Below are 18796 nucleotides of genomic sequence, written 5' to 3'. Positions count from 1 at the left end.
CCAGGTCAAATGACATATGTCGGATGGACATATTCTCCTCACAAACCATGTTCAGGCAAGATATCATTTTACATCATGTACAATCACAGAGAAACAAGCTTCGTTCTGAAAACTTTACAATGGAATTTGAGGTCAAAGATATATGAAATTTTCCTTACCCTCATTGAAATCAACTTACAAAGCAAATATGGTTGACATGTCATGCGTATTTATTAGGAAATAAACCTAAGGCTGAAAACTTCAGCTGATCACGTAAGCTTGGTATAGATCTAGGCCAAATATTAAGACCAGACAAACATACTATAAACCAACTTATTTTGGTAATCATAAGGAACAAACCTCATCCTGATAATTATCCTGACGATTGGAGTAAAAAAAAGATGAAGACCACATTATAGATTAGAAAGACATACACTTTATGCAACAACTCTACATATCATCTTAGATCTTTTGCTGATTTATTGTATACATTTACTGAGAACCAAACTTTTGTCAAAAACAACAGCTTATAAATTGCTTTGCCGATCACAGCTGCATACGAACGCAGAGGTCCAGCCCTGAACAGTTGGGGCAAAAATTGACACAATATTTGCACTTGATACAGGTCTGAATTTTGATTGTAATTAAATATTTGACACATAATAGATTTTTGACACAGAATAACTGTACTCAAAGAACTTAGAATTGGTTATATGATTTGAATTCATATTCATTTTTTTGCTTTTGTGCAATACACTATGCTGTTTGGAATTGACCCCTTCACAAAAAAAAAAAAAAAAAAAAAATACCCCCCTTATTTTTTGGATTTTGTGCAATACACTATGCTGTTGTGTATTAAACCCCCTCCCCTTTTTTTAGGATTTTTTTTTCTTTTTACTTACTGAAATCTGAAATGAGAACAAATCTTTCCCTCAAAATATGGTCATAGTCTCATTTCAAATTTCCAATGATTACCCATTTTAAATACATCATAAAAGTCTTACAATAGAAAATGACCAACATAATCATGGCTAAAATTAATATTCCTTAATCTGCATCTAATAGTAACTTCTAAAAGTAAATTGACAGCTAATCACCTCAAGATAATGCAACATTTCCTTATACATAATTTAAAAGCAGTATAAGGGAGGTAATCCAATAGTTGTTTGGATTACCTCCCTTACACTGCTTTTAAACTGTCTTAAGTAATTGTCCATTAACCAGGAAACTCTTGTTTTTGCCCCTAATTGCTAAACGGTTGGATAAAATTAACGAATATCACATCCAAGGCAATGTGTATATTTCAACAAATCTACGGCTTCCATTGTTTTTTTTTCTTAAATATAGTAAACGGGGCATTTAATTTATATGAAAAGGATGTGGGATTCACATCAATGAGACTGTAATCAAACAACACAACAAGAGACTGTCAAATTGGCAGCAAAAAGGGGATTCCTTTACATATATAAATATCATTGTTAAAGGAATCAAGGGACAAAACTCTGTCAGAACAGCATAAAGAGGAAATGATCAAAACTGTAATTGATTTGTTTGCTAATAGTTGACTCCTATGATGTCATGAGCAATAACTTATCAAAGAAATAAATGAATTGAGGACCCTTCATTGGCCCTATTTCTAGCCAAAATTTACCACAATGATAAGTTGTTTATTGTTTTTAATTTCTTATGCCTGCCCACCATTCATACTGAAAACTCCAAATCAAATTTATTACCTGGCTAATAAACAGCTGCCCCATAAGCACATTATATGCCTGTCATATTTTCAGCAAATAAAGTTCAGTTACTTCCCAATGTCATATTTGAAATTTATGAAATTCAAAAGGGAGCTTACATCAATAGATATAAACGATTCACCAAGGTTTCATGAGAATTGCCGAAAGCATTTTTGAGTTACTGTCTGAAAAATGGAAAATCCCCCTTTTTTTATATGTAAAACCTTATAACTCGGACACATAACATCTAAAATTTATCAAAAACGAAAAAAGAGCTCGCAGCAATACATATAAACAACTCACCAAAGTTTTATACAATTGGTTAAAGCGTTTTTATACGCCCCTCAAAATTTTGAAGGGACGTATAATGGTATACAAATGTCTGGTGTCCTTCCGTCTGTCTGTCTGTCCGTCTGTTCGTCCGTCCATCCGTCTGTCCGGCGTAAACATGTCGCACCGTAACTTGAGAACGACTTACCCAAATTTCATGAAACTTAATATAGTTGTTTCTTATGATGGTCAAATGATCTGTATACTTTTTGGTGAAAATAAGATTTAAACTTTATGAGTTACGGCACTTTGTAACTAAAACAGGGGTGTGTTTTTTTTCACATGTCGCACCGTATCACAAAAACGTTTCTTGATTATTGCTTAAAACTTTACACACTTCTTAGTTATATTAATCTTAATATCTGTATACTTTTTGGTGATGATTAAAAATTTCGTTTTTGAGTTTTTGAGTATTTTGTAAAAAAGGGGGAGGTTTTTTTTACATGTCGCGCCGTATCTGAAAAACGATTTATGATTATTGCTTAAAACTTTACACACTTCTTTGTTATATTAATCTAAAGATCTGTATACTTTTTGGTGATGATTCAAAATTTCATTTTTGAGTTATTGAGTATTTTGTAAAAAAGGGGGAGGGTTTTTTTTACATGTCGTGCCGTATCTCAAAAACGATTTATGATTATCGCTTAAAACTTTACACACTTCTTTGTTATATTAATCTAAAGATCTGTATACTTTTTGGTGATGACTCAAAATTTTATTTTTGAGTTATTAGGTATTTTGTAAAAAAGGGGAGGTTTTTTTTTACATGTCGCGCCGTATCTCAAAAACAATTTATGATTATTGCTTGAAACTGTACACAATTCTTTGTTATACTAATTTAAAGATCTGTTTACTTTTTGGTTTGATTCAAAATTTTATTTTAGTGATATTTGTAAAAAAAAAACAGGGTGGGGGGGTTTCACATGTCCCGCCGTGTCTCAAAAACAATAAATGGTTATTGCTTAAAACTTCCTCAGAAACTATTTATGATTATTGCATAAAACTTCCACACAAGACGTCGGGCGTATCATGCGATCATGGGGCAGCTGTTTATTGAGTTAATGTCTGACTTGTTGACGACAGACAGATGGACAGTTAGACGAAAAAAGGTATACCATAATACATCTTGTAAAGGGGCGTATAAAAAGAACAAAAAACATATAGAGATCTTACATTAACAACTTTTATTTTTTGCGACTTCTTCTTTATTTTGACAAGACAATTTTCTCAATAAAAGTTGCAATTTGTTTTTAGTATAAACATACTAAATTTTGAAAAGCATTGGTTGAACAGTTCAAAAGTTATTGCACAGAAACTGTTAGCACTGCTTGCCAGACTGTTGCCCACCGATTGCCTGTCTGCCCACCATACTTCACCAAATCAATAACTGTTACACAGTTAAAATCTATAGTCAACTTAAAAATATGTATTCAACTCATGATGACATAACTTTTACAAATTCTTCAGCTTTATCTGTTGACCATCCATACATAACTGGTAATTTTGCACACACAATATATTTTGATAGTAAGTCTTGTCCTATAACCTTTGGATTAAAGTCAGAAGTGCTTTGTCCTGGTTTGTTACATAACCAATAACACATTTCACCAGCATACATCATACTTAGTAAGTGTGTGTCACTGTATATACCTGTAAAGATAGAAAATATTCTTAATAACAATGCATTACTGATACCTAGTTACTTCTTATAGCTCAGTACAGCCGTGTATGTAAGGGTGGCTAAAATCAAATGACCCATTTCCATCTTTACATAATTTAAATTCCCTGTAAGTTTTGTCACTTATGTTATGAAATACTATAGTTATTTTAACCTACAATTGATAAGTTTATCACCAGGTGTAAGACTGGGTTTTTACGACAAATATCAGAGGTGGACCAACTGCTTCAATGCTTCAAATATTGAGAGGAATTAAAATGAGTTGTTTTTGTCTAGAATTTTCAAAATCATTTATCCTTATTTGATTATTGTTTTTGGGGACAGAAACAAAATGAGGTCAAACATGTGTTTCCAATTTGTTAAAGGTGTCAGGGTTTTAAATAGACAATCACTTGTACTGATATCTGGTAACCAAAAAATAAACATTCTCCTTTCTTATGATTCTATGGTGGCTTGTTCAGCTAGTTGGTTTTAAACGTTAACAACGATATCAGACAAAATTAAAAAGGTTCCAGACATCTCCCACTTGATAGCAAGTAAAGAATAATGAAGTTACCCATGTTTACTAAGTTAACAGCATCCTGATCACCCTCCCATTCAGAAGTATTGGTACGACCGGTTAACATCTGCTGTAAGTACTCTATACCCTGCTTTACATTCTGAAACATACATGATATAATGGTCACTCAATTTAATTTAAGATGTGGTATGAGTGCCAATGAGACAACTCTACATCCAAGTCACAATTTATAAAAGTAAACCATAATAGGTCACGGTACATTCCTTAACATGGAGCCTATGCTCATACCGAACAGCAAGCTATAAATGGCCCCAAACATGGCTAGTGTAAAACCATTCAAACAGGAAAACTAACGGTCTAGTCTATATAAAATGCTTTATTGGTTCAATAATTTGATAAAAATATCAATACATATAATATGAAAAACAATGTTATAAAAAATAGACGATAGATTGGTCAAAATGCAAACAAATAAATAATACACTATAGTTTCATAAATTTTAAGTTGTTTCAATGAAAAAACTCAATTTTCCAAAATAGTTAATAGTTTTCTATGTTTTTCCTTGATAATTTAACAATTGATTTGAAAGTTATATTATTCATTACTGATGATGAAAATGATTGTGTGCATTTGAAGACATACTTGAAATACATTTGGATTTAAAAAAAATCTAATTAACTCTACACTTATCCTTTAATACCAAAAATATATTTTTACCATATAAAATTCATCATTTATTTGGTCTTCTCTGTTACTATCACCATTTATTGTACTGCATAACATATACAACAAAGCACCCTTCCTCCAATTGATACATTCCACTAGTTCATGTCCCAAACAGTCTACCATCTATAAATAGAAAGTTTTAAACTAACTTAAATATTTTCAGGGTTTCATATATGACAATTAGTTTTCATGTTTAAACAATTATTAAGAGATAAATTAAAACTTCATTATAAATACCTAACATATTTAAAAAAAATCTGTACATTTGATTGGCTAAGACCAATGCACATTCATGACAACGTCACAACGATGTATAGGAAAACAAACTAAAAGTGTTAATCTTGTGCACATTTTGAGGTCAAGTCACAGTAAATAGGCATGGCTATGTCACAGATATTTCTAAAATTTGGCATACAAATTTTGGTTCCTTGAACTATAATTGAAACTTGAAAAAAATAATGCATAGATTTCTGTTATCATCTGAAAAATAACTCATTTAATTCTTTTAACATAGTTGAACATTTGTGTAGAAAGCACATAAAATCAACAACAAAACTTCTTAAACTTGTGTTAAATTTGTCAAATATATAATTTCTACTACATAGATTTTTCTTGAAAAAACTATATATATGTTAATTTTACAGAAATTTCCCTTTTGATAATGTAAAATAATAATAGGGTCATTTTATTAACATTAAAAAATGTCAATAAATAGGTTTTTGTTTGTAATGAATTATAATATTTACAGATATCAGTAGTTCAGTTACCCTAGTTGTACTGATCTATTTTTTAACACTTACTGATGTTTCTGGGAGACATTTCTTTACAAGTTCTTCTATTGTATCTATCCAAACTAAAACATATAAAACAATTATTTTATAAAAGATTCTTTGAAGTTTAGAAATTCCATTCTGAACTAGTCAATACTATGTATCCTACATTGCATAATTTCATATATATTTAAAGCACTGATGTTAATCAAGAATCATTACAGTCTTTTCAAAGGACGGAATCATACATTGTTTACAAAAAGAAATAATATGATTAAACTTGATAAAATGTCTAAATTAGACAAATAAAAAAAAATCCATGAAACTTTATAAATGATTTTGGTGCAAAGACGTCACTGATAAACGTGACGTCATACAATTGAAAACTTACATACTGGAGGTTATTACGTTACCTGTACGATTCAAATTCCAATAACATTACATTAAAATGGCGAATTTGAGGTAGGTGTTGTTTTATTTACAACTATATAGCAGTATTAGAACATTTGTTGATTCAATCAATTCAAAATGGCGGGTTCCTCCTTAGTTATGCCTGGTCAACTGTGGATTTGACGGCAACTTTTAGCCAATGAAAAAAATTGGTACATAAAAATTGTATTAGAATTAGATATACTAATGCTCATACAACTTCATAACACATATTATTGACCTTTCACTAGTGGGTTCCCTTTAAATGAACTTTTGTGCTTTAAAAAGTTTGATATACAGTAGATTCTCATTATATCAATCTGCTTGGGACCAGAGAAATTAACTTGAATCAAGTGAAAATGGAGATATAAGGAGTAAATATGTATACTTATTACAGTCGAGGGTCCAAACACTGTTCCACTTTGGACTTAAATGTTTGTCAAGATAATAAGAGTCAATTATTAAAGCAATGGCATCTTAAAAGAAATCTTATTACCAAATATGGTGTGTATCCTTTCTTTACAAGTGTCTTGTGGAAATAGTTCATCTACAAGTTTGGTTTCATCAACGTAAGTGTAATCTAGAACTATCTGCAATGAATAACATATCATTACCATTACCATTGGTTTATTGTTATAAAGATCATAGTTTTGTTAGTAATTTTTCTTTTTTTTTCAATTGTACACTACATGCAGACTTTAGACAGCGGACAGGAAAATTGTTAATTTTTCAATAACATAATACAGAATTTCTTATGATCAATCCTTTTTGTTAACATTTTAAGTTAAGCTACTCTGTGTACTTTTCCTTTGATCTTTTTGTGTTAATTTTTCATATCACACTACTCATGGTAAATTATCATCAGAAACTAAGAGCACACATGACGTTATGTTAAAAGGACTTTCTTTGATTGTGATCTCTTCCTATAAAATTAACCAAGTATACACAATTCAACAATACTGTTTTACCACTTGACTTTACTATTTCAGCATTAGTACCAAAGTATTATCGTATTTCAGTGCACTCAATATCACTAATATAAAGTTGTGTATAAATAAAATGTCTTCCTTCCATAAGGATTAGCTATGGTTAGTGGAAAAACTCTTCATGCAGCAGAGTCAATCATGGCAGCTCCCATCACTATCATCTATTTTATTATCGAATTCACTTTATTATAGTTTACTATCTTAAAGAACTCATAGAAAAAAATATGATTCATTATGACTTGCATTGCAATTCTGAGAATGTCCAGATATTTAAGCTATTTGGAATGGAGACAAAGTAGGTCTAAATTGTTAAATTCCATAACTTTGTACAACAACCAGCCATCCCTCCAGTAAAGATGATCTCATAGTACTCTTGTGTTCAGGATAAATAGATATACGTTTGTAATACCTTAATTGCACATCCGTGCTTGAAAGTAACTATTTAGTCCTGAACCATATCAAACAATTATGTCTAGATTCTAGAAACTGTATCAAATGAATGTGCATACATATATAAGTTCAGTTATGATCTCTATATATATTTTAGCAACTACCTACATTAAAATTTAAAATATCTTCTAGTTTTCTACGAATTCTAGTTTTACCTGAGCATATTGTTTCAGAAGCTCAATCAAACTCTCTTCACTTGGTGTTTTTTTACAAACATCAATGGAACAGGTACATTTGTCCTTCAATTGCTTCAACACATTATCATCTGCAAAATTATATTTATAAACAATTAAAATTCATCATTGTAGACAATTGATAAATTATAAGAACTGATTTACCATACAAGTCATGAGAGTTGATTATTCTAGGTGTAAATAAAGATGGAGTATAAACAACTTAACAAGGGAGATAATAACTGGTTACATATATTCTAATGTAATTTCATCTGGAATATTGTGACAAGGGAGACAACATATTACTTCTATTATTACATGTATGTAATTTGATTTGGGATAATGTGACAAGGGAGATAATGACTTGTTACATCTATTCTAAAGTAATTTGATCTGGGATAGTGTGACAAGGGAGATAATGACTAGTTACATCTATTCTAATGTAATTTGATCTGGTTTAGTGTGACAAGGGAGATAATGACTAGTTACATCTATTCTAATGTAATTTGATCTGGGATAGTGTGACAAGGGAGATAATGACTTGTTACATCTATTCTAATGTTATTTGATCAGGGATATTGTGACAAGGGAGATAATGACTAGTTACATATATTCTAATGTAATTTGTTCTGGGATAGTGTGACAAGGGAGATAATGACTAGTTACATATATTCTAATGTAATTTGATCTGGGATGGTGTGACATCCATTTTTTGTCACAGCCAGTCTAAGAATGCACCAAAATCAAAGCATGGTTTTGTAACATTTGTAAAGCATTTTGAGCTTGTTGAATGTTACTTTTTATTTTAAAAAATAATGGAATATTTTTATTAAAGGTTTTTATTAGAATGTAGATTTTTTATAGGATGTATGCATAATTGCTTCAAGTGAATTATAACTGTTTTAATATTTATCAATGTTTATGCTTTTTTATCTAAAAAAAAAAGAAGACATATTTAAGAGACTTAAAGAATATCAATTGTAATTACTAATAGGCATGTTTTGTAAAAATGTTTCAGAGAACATATTTCTCTGTACATGGTATATTTAAGTGTATGTTTCTTTATTTTCCATTCTTAATGTATATACTTCCTTTTTAGTTTTGATTTTGACTAGTCCAAATAATTATGTCGTCTTGGAATGCTTTTTTAAATTTCTGCTCTGACACCTTCCTAGGACGATGTAAGGGGTCAAAGAAAAAATGTAAAGCCTTTCAAGATGTCATATACATTTATTTGGACTAGATTAAGACCAGCAAAATAGCAAAACATTATAAAAATCGCTATTTAGCCGGAGCCTCCAAATTAGCCAATGCCATAATAAATATGTGCTTTTATATGACTGTAGCGGGGTTGCTTTCCCTTAGTATAGGTAGAACATATAAAGCCAGTCTTAATCAACTGAGCTAGGGAATCGATTCTTTGGCTCAGCGGGTTAACGCACTTAATGTCACACAGGCGACCGGGGTTCGAATCCCGGTGATGACGATATAAATTTGTAGTAGAGTAGATACATGCTCTCTGGTTACATTTGGCACCCAACTAAAAAATCCACAATGGTTATCTGGAGTATAGCCAGGGTTTGTGTTATTAAGAGTCATATATAAAGATATGATGACTCTTGAGGTGGGGGAATAGTGTAGCGGGGTTGCTTCCCCTTAGTACAAGTAGAACATATAAAGCCAGTCTAAATTAACTGAGCTAGAGAATCGATTCTTTGGCTCAGTGGGTAAACGCACTGACTGTCACGCAGGCGACCAGGGTTCGAATCCCAGTGATGACGATATAAATTTGTAGTAGAGTAGATATATGCTTTCGGGTTACATATGACAAACAGTCATATCTCAGAAAATTTTTGATTCAATATTTTTATTCATTAGAGAAATTGTTCCTCACCTTATTAAGGTTATGTTACACAAAAAGAACATGAAGAAAGGGACTTTCATACTAAAGGGAAAGCTGACAGATTGGGGTTTAGATGTATCACAAACATAAAAAAAACGTTTTCGATTTTAAACAATTACTGGTCCTAACACTAATTATTTACCATTTGATATCAATGCCTTCTCACAAAGTTTGTGTATTTGATTCAATCGTTCTGTGATATGTGTTGTCATCTTACCACCAGCTACTTGTACTCCCCTCTATTACGGAGTGGCGTTTCCCTTCCGTATTTGTTTAAGTTTTTTTCAACATCAAAAATTATTTTATCCAATCGCTTTTCAAATATTGAGATTACTAAGTGCGGGATAGCTTTGTTTACAACATGGCGGATGAACTTCTTCGCTAAACTTCGCTTTTACAATTGTTAGTGATTAATTTCATTGTAGTCGTTATTATAAGCATGCCTCCCAAGAAACCACCAGTAACGAAAGCCCCTGCAAAAGCACCAGTGAAATCGACACCTGCAAAAGGGATTCCTGCAAAAGTTACACCTGGAAAGAAAGTCCCAGGTGCACCTGCAACAGGTACAGTATTAATATTTGTAATGATATTGTTTTCAATATAACCCTAATTCTAGCTATGCAAAAAAATCCTATCAGTACTCCAAGTGAATATGAAACAACTCAGCCTCGGCGACATCTCAGTAAAAAGCGCGGTTAAAAGCTCATGACATAAGAGCTTATGATTGTATTGTGGGTCTCATTGGGGTCTAAGTGTGATGCAGGATTGCCGATTTTTTTATAAGCGTGACACATGAAAGTCAAATTATTGTGCCTTGAAAACAGGAAATGAAGTCTAGCGGCACATGGGAAATTACAAAAAAATGAGAATTGCTTACATATATAGTGTTAGCTGGATACGGGAATCTGACAAAACAGTAAGCAGGATCCGGGATCAGAACATCCCAATGAGACCCCCTGTATTGTTATATATGTGAACCGAATCAAAATAACACTTTTGTATTCTATCCAGAGAAATCTCAGACCAAGTTGTCTGTGATTCAGTAATAAAGTCAACTTGGACCCAGACAAAGCTTTTAAAGAAAGTTAATACTGTTAGAATTATTATAAATGATCAAATAACTTTTGTCCTCTGGATACATGTACTTGATCTCAAGAGGGCTCAACTTGTAATCCATTATTCTGCCTCTGAATAAAGTCTGTGAAGGACAGAACCTGATGAGGCTATAATCATCGTTAGATGCTTATAAAATTATGCATTTTGGCAACTTAATTTTTTTTTACATATTCTTTTCCCCTGCTGAATTACATAACTAAAATGGCTTCCAATACCAAAAAGTCCCATTTGTGACTTCATTATATAGGGGTGGGGGTATAAATCTCATCTATGTACATGTATCCCAAAGAGAGCATTCTGTGCAGCAGGTAACAGTTCATACTTCATGCACGGGTGTATATTTGTTTAGGGGCCAGCTGAGGGACGCCTCCGTGTGCGGGAATTTCTCGCTACATTGAGGACCTGTTGGTGACCCTCTGCTGTTGTTTTTTATTTGGTCGGGTTGTTGTCTCTTTGACACATTCCCCATTTCCATTCTCAATTTTATTACATGTACACAGGTTAATTCAAGGTGTAAATTCAGATTTTCAGACATGTTTGGAAAGAAATCATCATCTGAGCATTCAATCTTTATAATTTTGTATCGGAAAATAATCCTCAAAAAAGTAATTATGAGAAACTGTTATCTATACTATTAAACGAGAAGACCTCATTTTGGGTGTCACTTCTCTTCTTTCCACAATAAATTAATCAACATGTCTCTGTGACCTATAGGTACAGTGCATAGTCGAATTTGTCATCCATTTATATGATTATTCAGATTGAGTTATTTTGGGAGAAAAACGAGAAAAAAGGCAGCCGGATATTGTCCCGTCATTGGACGAAATTTTAAGTCAGATTAGACTTCCGGTTTGCGTTTTTCTGTATACTTTGAACATACATATACTACCACTATACAAATCCTTGATACTACGAATAAAGTGTATTTTAATTCTATCTGCTATCATTTTCAAGTTTACTATCCACGGCGGTCACAGAGTTTATTAAATGGAGAGGGTCTGTATACTACATCAATTGACCACCATGGATCGATTAGTAAACTTGGAATTGAAAGTAAATACACTTTATTTATATAGTAATGAATGTTCATAATATACATGATATACAGATAAGCGCTAAAATTATTCATGTAAACTTTTGGTACCTTTTCTGAAATTCTCCAGTAATTAAATATTTTACAAAATTCATTTATTACAACAACAAAAAAAGATGTGGTATGATTGCCATGTTGAGACAACTCTCCACAAGAGACCAAAATGACACAGAAATTAACAACTATAGGTCACCGTACGGCCTTCAACAACGAGCAAAGCCCATACCGCATACTCAGCTTTAAAAGGCCCCGAAATGACGATTTAAAACAATTCAAACGAGAAAACTAGCGGCCATAATTTATGTACAAAAAATGAACGAAAAACAAATATGTAACACATAAACAAACGACAACCACTGAATTACAGGTTCCTTACTTAAATGTTCATAACATACCAAATGTATGTTCATATTGAAATTGATACAAAACCAAAAATTGGGAATTTTGGAAATGAAGGAGGAGGGGTTAAAAAAAACACATTTTACTGTCCCCAACAACCTATGACTTATGATACATTTGCTGAAATTCTCCAGTCATTCAATATTTTACAAAATTCTTCCAACAACACTTTACATACTTTAAACTACGTTCTGAATGCCCGCGATTTCGCGGGTGTGTTCTAGTAATCTTGAATTTTGGAAAGTAGATAAAAAATATATGATGAGAACTAACCCAACTAAATATGGTTAGCCATACATGCATGTTAACTTTATTTTCACTAGTATTTATGTATTAACTAACTAACCCCCTTAGCCATGGGTACAATGCTAACCCTATTTAGTTTGATTAGTTTTCATCGTATATTTCTATCAACTTTCCAGAATCAAACTTATTCCAGATTCCAGATTCAAATTATTCCTTGTTTTAAAGGTATTAATGTTAAATTAGTGAATCTGCATGCATAATGAGAACTAGATGTGTCAAAGCGACAGGTATGGCCCCGTCCCAAAAAGTTGAAAAATCTGCAATTTCAGTATAAACACATGTGGACACAAATATGATGGTAGTCTCACGTATCAAACATCAGCTCAATATCTAGAGGCGTATAGAATTTTTTTTTCTGTATAACTGTTATTTTCAATAATTTATCAAAGTCCAAAGCCCTTAATTTCAGCAAAAATTAATGGAGCAGAACTAAACTTTAACTTTACCTGTAACTCATCATGGTTAACCCACATACCAAAAATCAGCGCAATATCTGAAGGCGTTTAGAAAAAAAGACTGTATAACTGTGATTTTCAACGATTTTCAACAAATTCTCAAAGTCCAAAGCCCGTTATTTCGGCAAAAATGAGTGGAGCGGAATGAAACTTAAACTTGATCTGTAACTCATCATGGTTTAATAACTCACATATCAAAAATCAGCCCAATATCTGAAGGCGTTTGGAAAAAAAGTCTGTATAACTGTGATTTTCAACAATTTTTCAAAGTTCTAAGCCCATAATTTTTGCAAAAACTAGTGGAGCGGAACTAAACTTAAACTTGATCTGTAACTCATCATGGTTAACTCACATACCAAAAATCAGCCTAATATCTGAAGGCTTTTAGAAAAAAGCTCCGTATAATGGTTTGAATATCGGAATTTTGGACAAGGGTAAAAGTATATGGCACCGACAACTTCGTTGCGGGGCCATAAAAATACATTGTACAAAAATATGTACTGTATGTTTGAGTTTTTTTTTTTTTTTAGTTTAAATTGGTTGCTAAACAGGTATTTTCTGTTACAAAGTCTGTGTTCCTGTCTTATTAGGGAAATTTATAATTTTTATGTTCTCATAAATACATGTATGTAAACAGTGTTCATTTTCATGTTATTTTAACTTGAGTTTAAAAATCCAAATTTTAGCATTTCTGATAAAACAAAACTTAGTTACTTACACCTAGCTGTATCTTTATTTGTACAATTTAATATGATCAAAATTGATAATCAACCACCCAAATATGATAATTCTGAATACAAATTAAGCTTACAAGTGGATAGGTGATAAAAATATGTTAGAAAGATTGATTATTGATGCTATTTCCATATTCACAGGTGCAAAAAAGCCAGGAGCTGCACCATCTAAAGGCAACGCACCATCCAAAGGTAATGTACCTGCAAAGCCAAAAGAAAAAGTCTGGACCAAACAAGATGACTCTGCCAGGACTATACAGACAAAATATAGACAGTTCAGAGCAAAGAAAATACTTGAAAAGAAGAAAAAAGAAAAGTTGGACTATGAAGAACTTATGAATAAATTAGAACATGAGGTACATTGTAACAGGCAATTTCTCCAGTAATTGTTTCACTCAAGAGTCAGCTGCATGATTTGTAATTCCAAGGCATGGTTCTGTATTTGCATACCCAAATGTAGATGACTGCACATATAATGAAAGTGTGTATATGGCTGAACATTCTGCCAATCCAAACTAAAACCCTGCACTAAGAGTAAGGTCAAGGGCTTTTGTGAATTCAAAGCAGATGACATAATACAACCTGCTTTTTTTAAAGACTGAATGTTGCCTCCTAGTTGTTCTTCAGTTATTTGTTTTGTTGGTTTTATATCTCACACCACCAATACACCTATGACCTATTCCACATATGAATTCAGATTTAAGTTTAATGTACCCAATCTGCTTGGAGATGGCTGTACATTTGAAAAGCCTACATTGTTTATAAATACCATTTTCAAAGGAATAATTTTATTATTGGTTTGAAATACGAATAAAAAGATTTTTGAGATCTCTGAGCAACCCAAAGATACAAAAAAGAAGACATTCATAGTTATTTATTCATACAAGGTTTGGTAACTTTGTGCAATTGAATTATATAAATTCTGTCACAATAGTAACACTTGAAAAATGAAATATCTCAAAAATAAGAAACTGGCTCAAAAGAAACTGCAGCAGACAAATTCTGAGTGTAACCATTTATTGCATAACAACAAACATGTCTTTATAATTTACAAATATTGTTTTCAGGCATTTCTGAAACTGGTTCAAATGGAACAAGAACAAGCAGAGAAAGATAGAAAGAAAGAAGAAGAAGAAAGAAAGAGAAAGGCAGAAGAAAGAAAACGGAGGAAAAGAATGTTGGAAGCAGCTTTTGATGGAGACAATGAAGAAATGTTACAAATAATTAAAGAAGTATGTTTGAACAATTTATGAAAGAGACTGACTGTGTTATAAAACCAATTTGAATGGGAATATGAAAGTTTATAGATAGGGTTAACTGTAATAGATGTCTTTTGGATTATATAATTTTTGTCATTGGGTTGCTGTATATTAATATATATTCAACATCTCCTTTCATACTGCAATACATATGTATTACATGTCACTTTTGCAATTTGGGATAGATTTTGATAAGACATATTCAAAGGTTGATTTCAACAATATCTTGTTTGGACAATCACGTTTTTTTGTGGCATTATTCCCCTTGGATTCATAAATCATTTGAAAATTGCTTTTTTAGTGTTTTCACTCATGAAATTCATAATGTATTTTGAAAATTTTTATAGTCAGGTTATTTTTTGACAACATAACATTTACTTCCCTTCTAATTCTACAGGTAAAGGAATTAGATGATAAGAATAACATAGGAAATGATGTGATTGGTAAAAACTTACGAGACAGACATTTACTGGCTATAGTGGAGTGTGAAGATGCTAATGAAAATACACCTATATCAGAGGCAGCAAGTAAATCATTTTATATCCACAGTTCCAAAATTTGCTTATCTGTATTCTGTATTTATTATTTTATAGTAAATGTATCTTCAAAAACAGTATTTTGTAATATATCAAAAATTAAAATTTGTGTTACCACATAACAAGTTACAAAGTAAGAGTTTACTTATATAAGATGTTAACAGTTTCTAATGAAAAGGTATTAAATATAATTCTTGTATTCAATTTAACTTATATTGCTTCCATTAACTGTTTTACATATATGTACCTCTGAAAAAGTCAAAATTATGTCACTTTAAGAAGAGAATGTTAATTGTTGTAAAGAATAAGATAAATTCAGCGATATAAAAAGCATAAAAAATAATTATTATAAAGTTGTTAACCTTTATTGGGCAGGCTGATATTTTTAGAGATAATGCACTTACATAATTAATAACTCAAATTATGACAGAGATTGAATAATCAATTATTCTATTGAAATCAATGACTTTGTTTTAGATGGTGGTAATGCAGACACTATAAAATTACTACTTGATAGGGGAGCTAACCCAAACACACAGGGACAGTTCAAAAGAACTCCATTATACAGAGCAGCATTTGCAGGTCACTTAGAAGCTTGCCAGGTAACTATTTTCCTATATATTACTAGCAGCAATCAGATTAAGTCACAAAGGGTTCTTTAATCATTGTAGAATAAAAATAAAAAGGAAAGGCACTAAACTTTATAATAACGGTATAATACATAGAAAAATTACATGTGCAAGCAAAACAACAAAAATGTACTACTGATATTAAAGGGAATTAATTTACATGGTATATATAATAAGCAGAATACAAATTAGATTATGTCCCTTTATTATGATTTCAACATTCTTTTCAGAACACATGAAAATAGCTTAATAACCATGGAAACACTGTTTAGAACAAATTACTTGAAAAATGTCATTATCATGATTGTTGATAGAACATAATAAACAAATTAAAATGTAACTTTTTTAAGAAATAATTGATGCAAGCTATACTTTATTGTGGTTTTAACATGGGTAAGCATTATATTGCCTACCCATGTTAAAACAAAAGAAGCACGTCATATTAGAATTCCCTTTAAAGACACATTTGATGTGAATTATGCAAAAACTTACAATATGACTTTTTTGTCGAGCCTTCGACTTTTGTCGAAGGCGCATGACTAAGTGATCCTACATTGTGTCGTCATCGTCATCAGCGGCGTCCACAAATATTCACTCTGTGGTTAAAGTTTTTGAAATTTTAATAACTTTCTCAAACTATACTGGATTACTACCAAACATGGACAGAAGCATGTTTATGATCATAAGATAGTATCCAGAAGTAAATTTTGTAAAAGTAAAATTTCATTTTTTCCATATCTTACTTATAAATGGACTTAGTTTTTCTGCAGGGAAACATTACATTCACTCTTTGGTTAAAGTTTTTAAAATTCTAATAACTTTCTTAAACTATTCTGGATTTGTACCAAACTTGGACAGAAGCTTGTTTATGATCAAAAGATAGTATCCAGGAGTAAATTTTGTAAAAATAAAATTCAATTTTTCCCGTATTTTACTTATAAATAGACTTAGTTTCTCTGCGGGAAACATTACATTCACTCTGTGGTTAAAGTTTTTAAAATTTTAATAACTTTCTGAAACTATCCTTGGTTTGTCCGAAACTTGGACAGAAGCTTGTTTATGATCAAAAGATAGTATAAAGAAGTAAATTTGTAAAAAAACAAATCCATTTTTTCCATATTTTACTTTAAAATGGACTTAGATTTTCGGCCAGGAAACAATACATTCACTCTGTGGTTAAATTTTTAAAAAAATTGATAACTTTCTTATACTATTTTTATACGCCCGTCGTCTTTTAGACGGGGCGTATTATGGTATACCGTTGTCCGTCCGTCCGTCTGTCCGTCCGTCCGTCTGTCCGTCCGTCCGTCGTCCACACTTCGGACAATAACTCAAAAACGCTTTCACCAATTTCCATGAAACTTAAGTGAATTGTTTATATCTATTGACGTAAGCTCCCTTTCGTTTTTTTTTAATTTCAGATTTTAAGTTTTGGATTTATGGGGCTTTATTCATAAAAAAGGGGGGATTTTCAACACTTCGGACAATAACTCAAAAAGGCTTTCACCAATGTCCATGAAACTTTGGTGAATTGTTTATATCTATTGATGTAAGCTCCCTTTCAATTTTTTTAAATTTCAGATTTTAAGTTTTGGATTTATGGGGCTTTATTCATAAAAAAAGGGGGATTTTCAACACTTCGGACAATAACTCAAAAAGGCTTTCACCAATGTCCATGAAACTTTGTTGAATTGTTTATATCTATTGATGTAAGCTCCCTTTCAATTTTTATAAATTTCAGATTAAAAGTTTTGGATTTATGGGGCTTTATTCATAAAAAAAAGGGGGATTTTCAACACTTCGGACAATAACTCAAAAAAGGCTTTCACCAATGTCCATGAAACTTTGGTGAATTGTTTATATCTATTGATGTAAGCTCCCTTTTAATTTTTATAAATTTCAGATTTTAAGTTTTGGATTTATGGGGCTTTATTCATAAAAAAAGGGGGATTTTCAACACTTCGGACAATAACTCAAAAAGGCTTTCACCAATGTCCATGAAACTTTGGTGAATTGTTTATGTCTATTGATGTAAGCTCCCTTTCAATTTTTATAAATTTCAGATTTTAAGTTTTGGATTTATGGGGCTTTATTCATAAATAAAAGGGAGATTTTCAACACTTTGGACAATAACTCAAAAAGGCTTTCACCAATGTCCATGAAACTTTGGTGAATTGTTTATATCTATTGCTGTAAGCTCCCTTTCCATTTTTATAAATTTTAGATTTTACGTTTTCTTAAGTAATGAATTTTTATACTTAAAAAAGGGGGATTTTATGAAACTTTGGTGAATATATTAATGTAACATCCCTTTTGATTTGTATATATATTTATAGTTGATCATATAAATTCATTTAAAGCATAAAAGCGCAGCCCTTTATTAATTTGTACCAAACTTAGACAGAAGCTTGTTTATGATCAAAAGCTAGTATTTAGAAGGAAATTTTGTTAATATTTTGTACCTGTGTATCTGTATTTTACTTATAAATAGACTTAGTTTTTCTTCCAGTTAACATTACATACAGTCTGCAGTTAAAGTTTTTAAACATTTATTAGATTCATAAACTATCCTAGATTTTTACCAAACTTGG

At 31.4% G+C, this 18796-nt stretch overlaps 2 protein-coding genes across 2 annotated transcripts in view; one reads left to right on the top strand and one right to left on the bottom strand.

Moving 5' to 3' along the window:
• Positions 1 to 3203: 3203 nt before the first annotated feature.
• LOC143042948 (RAB7A-interacting MON1-CCZ1 complex subunit 1-like) lies at positions 3204 to 9963 on the bottom strand. The gene is made up of 7 exons (XM_076215456.1): positions 9821 to 9963; positions 7758 to 7867; positions 6663 to 6756; positions 5768 to 5820; positions 4959 to 5090; positions 4277 to 4379; positions 3204 to 3692 (listed from the first exon to the last, which is right to left on the bottom strand). Exons 1-7 carry the CDS (start codon positions 9888 to 9890, stop codon positions 3478 to 3480), a joined length of 777 nt encoding a protein of 258 aa, XP_076071571.1. The 5' UTR covers positions 9891 to 9963; the 3' UTR covers positions 3204 to 3477.
• A 44-nt stretch (positions 9964 to 10007) lies between these two features.
• The window catches only part of LOC143042938 (IQ motif and ankyrin repeat domain-containing protein 1-like), a 41736-nt gene continuing 32947 nt past the window's right edge, over positions 10008 to 18796 (top strand). Inside the window, exons 1-5 of the mRNA XM_076215446.1 lie at positions 10008 to 10241; positions 13923 to 14137; positions 14849 to 15013; positions 15438 to 15567; positions 16054 to 16178. Of these exons, the coding sequence (XP_076071561.1) occupies positions 10118 to 10241; positions 13923 to 14137; positions 14849 to 15013; positions 15438 to 15567; positions 16054 to 16178 (759 nt within the window). The 5' untranslated portion in view covers positions 10008 to 10117. The remainder of the gene's footprint in view (positions 10242 to 13922; positions 14138 to 14848; positions 15014 to 15437; positions 15568 to 16053; positions 16179 to 18796) is intronic.

This window comes from Mytilus galloprovincialis, chromosome 1, assembly GCF_965363235.1.
Source record: "Mytilus galloprovincialis chromosome 1, xbMytGall1.hap1.1, whole genome shotgun sequence".
In the NCBI taxonomy this organism is placed as follows: Eukaryota; Metazoa; Mollusca; class Bivalvia; order Mytilida; family Mytilidae; genus Mytilus; species Mytilus galloprovincialis.
The sequence above is the reverse complement of the archived record's forward strand: the minus strand, read 5'-3'. Positions and strand labels throughout refer to the sequence as shown.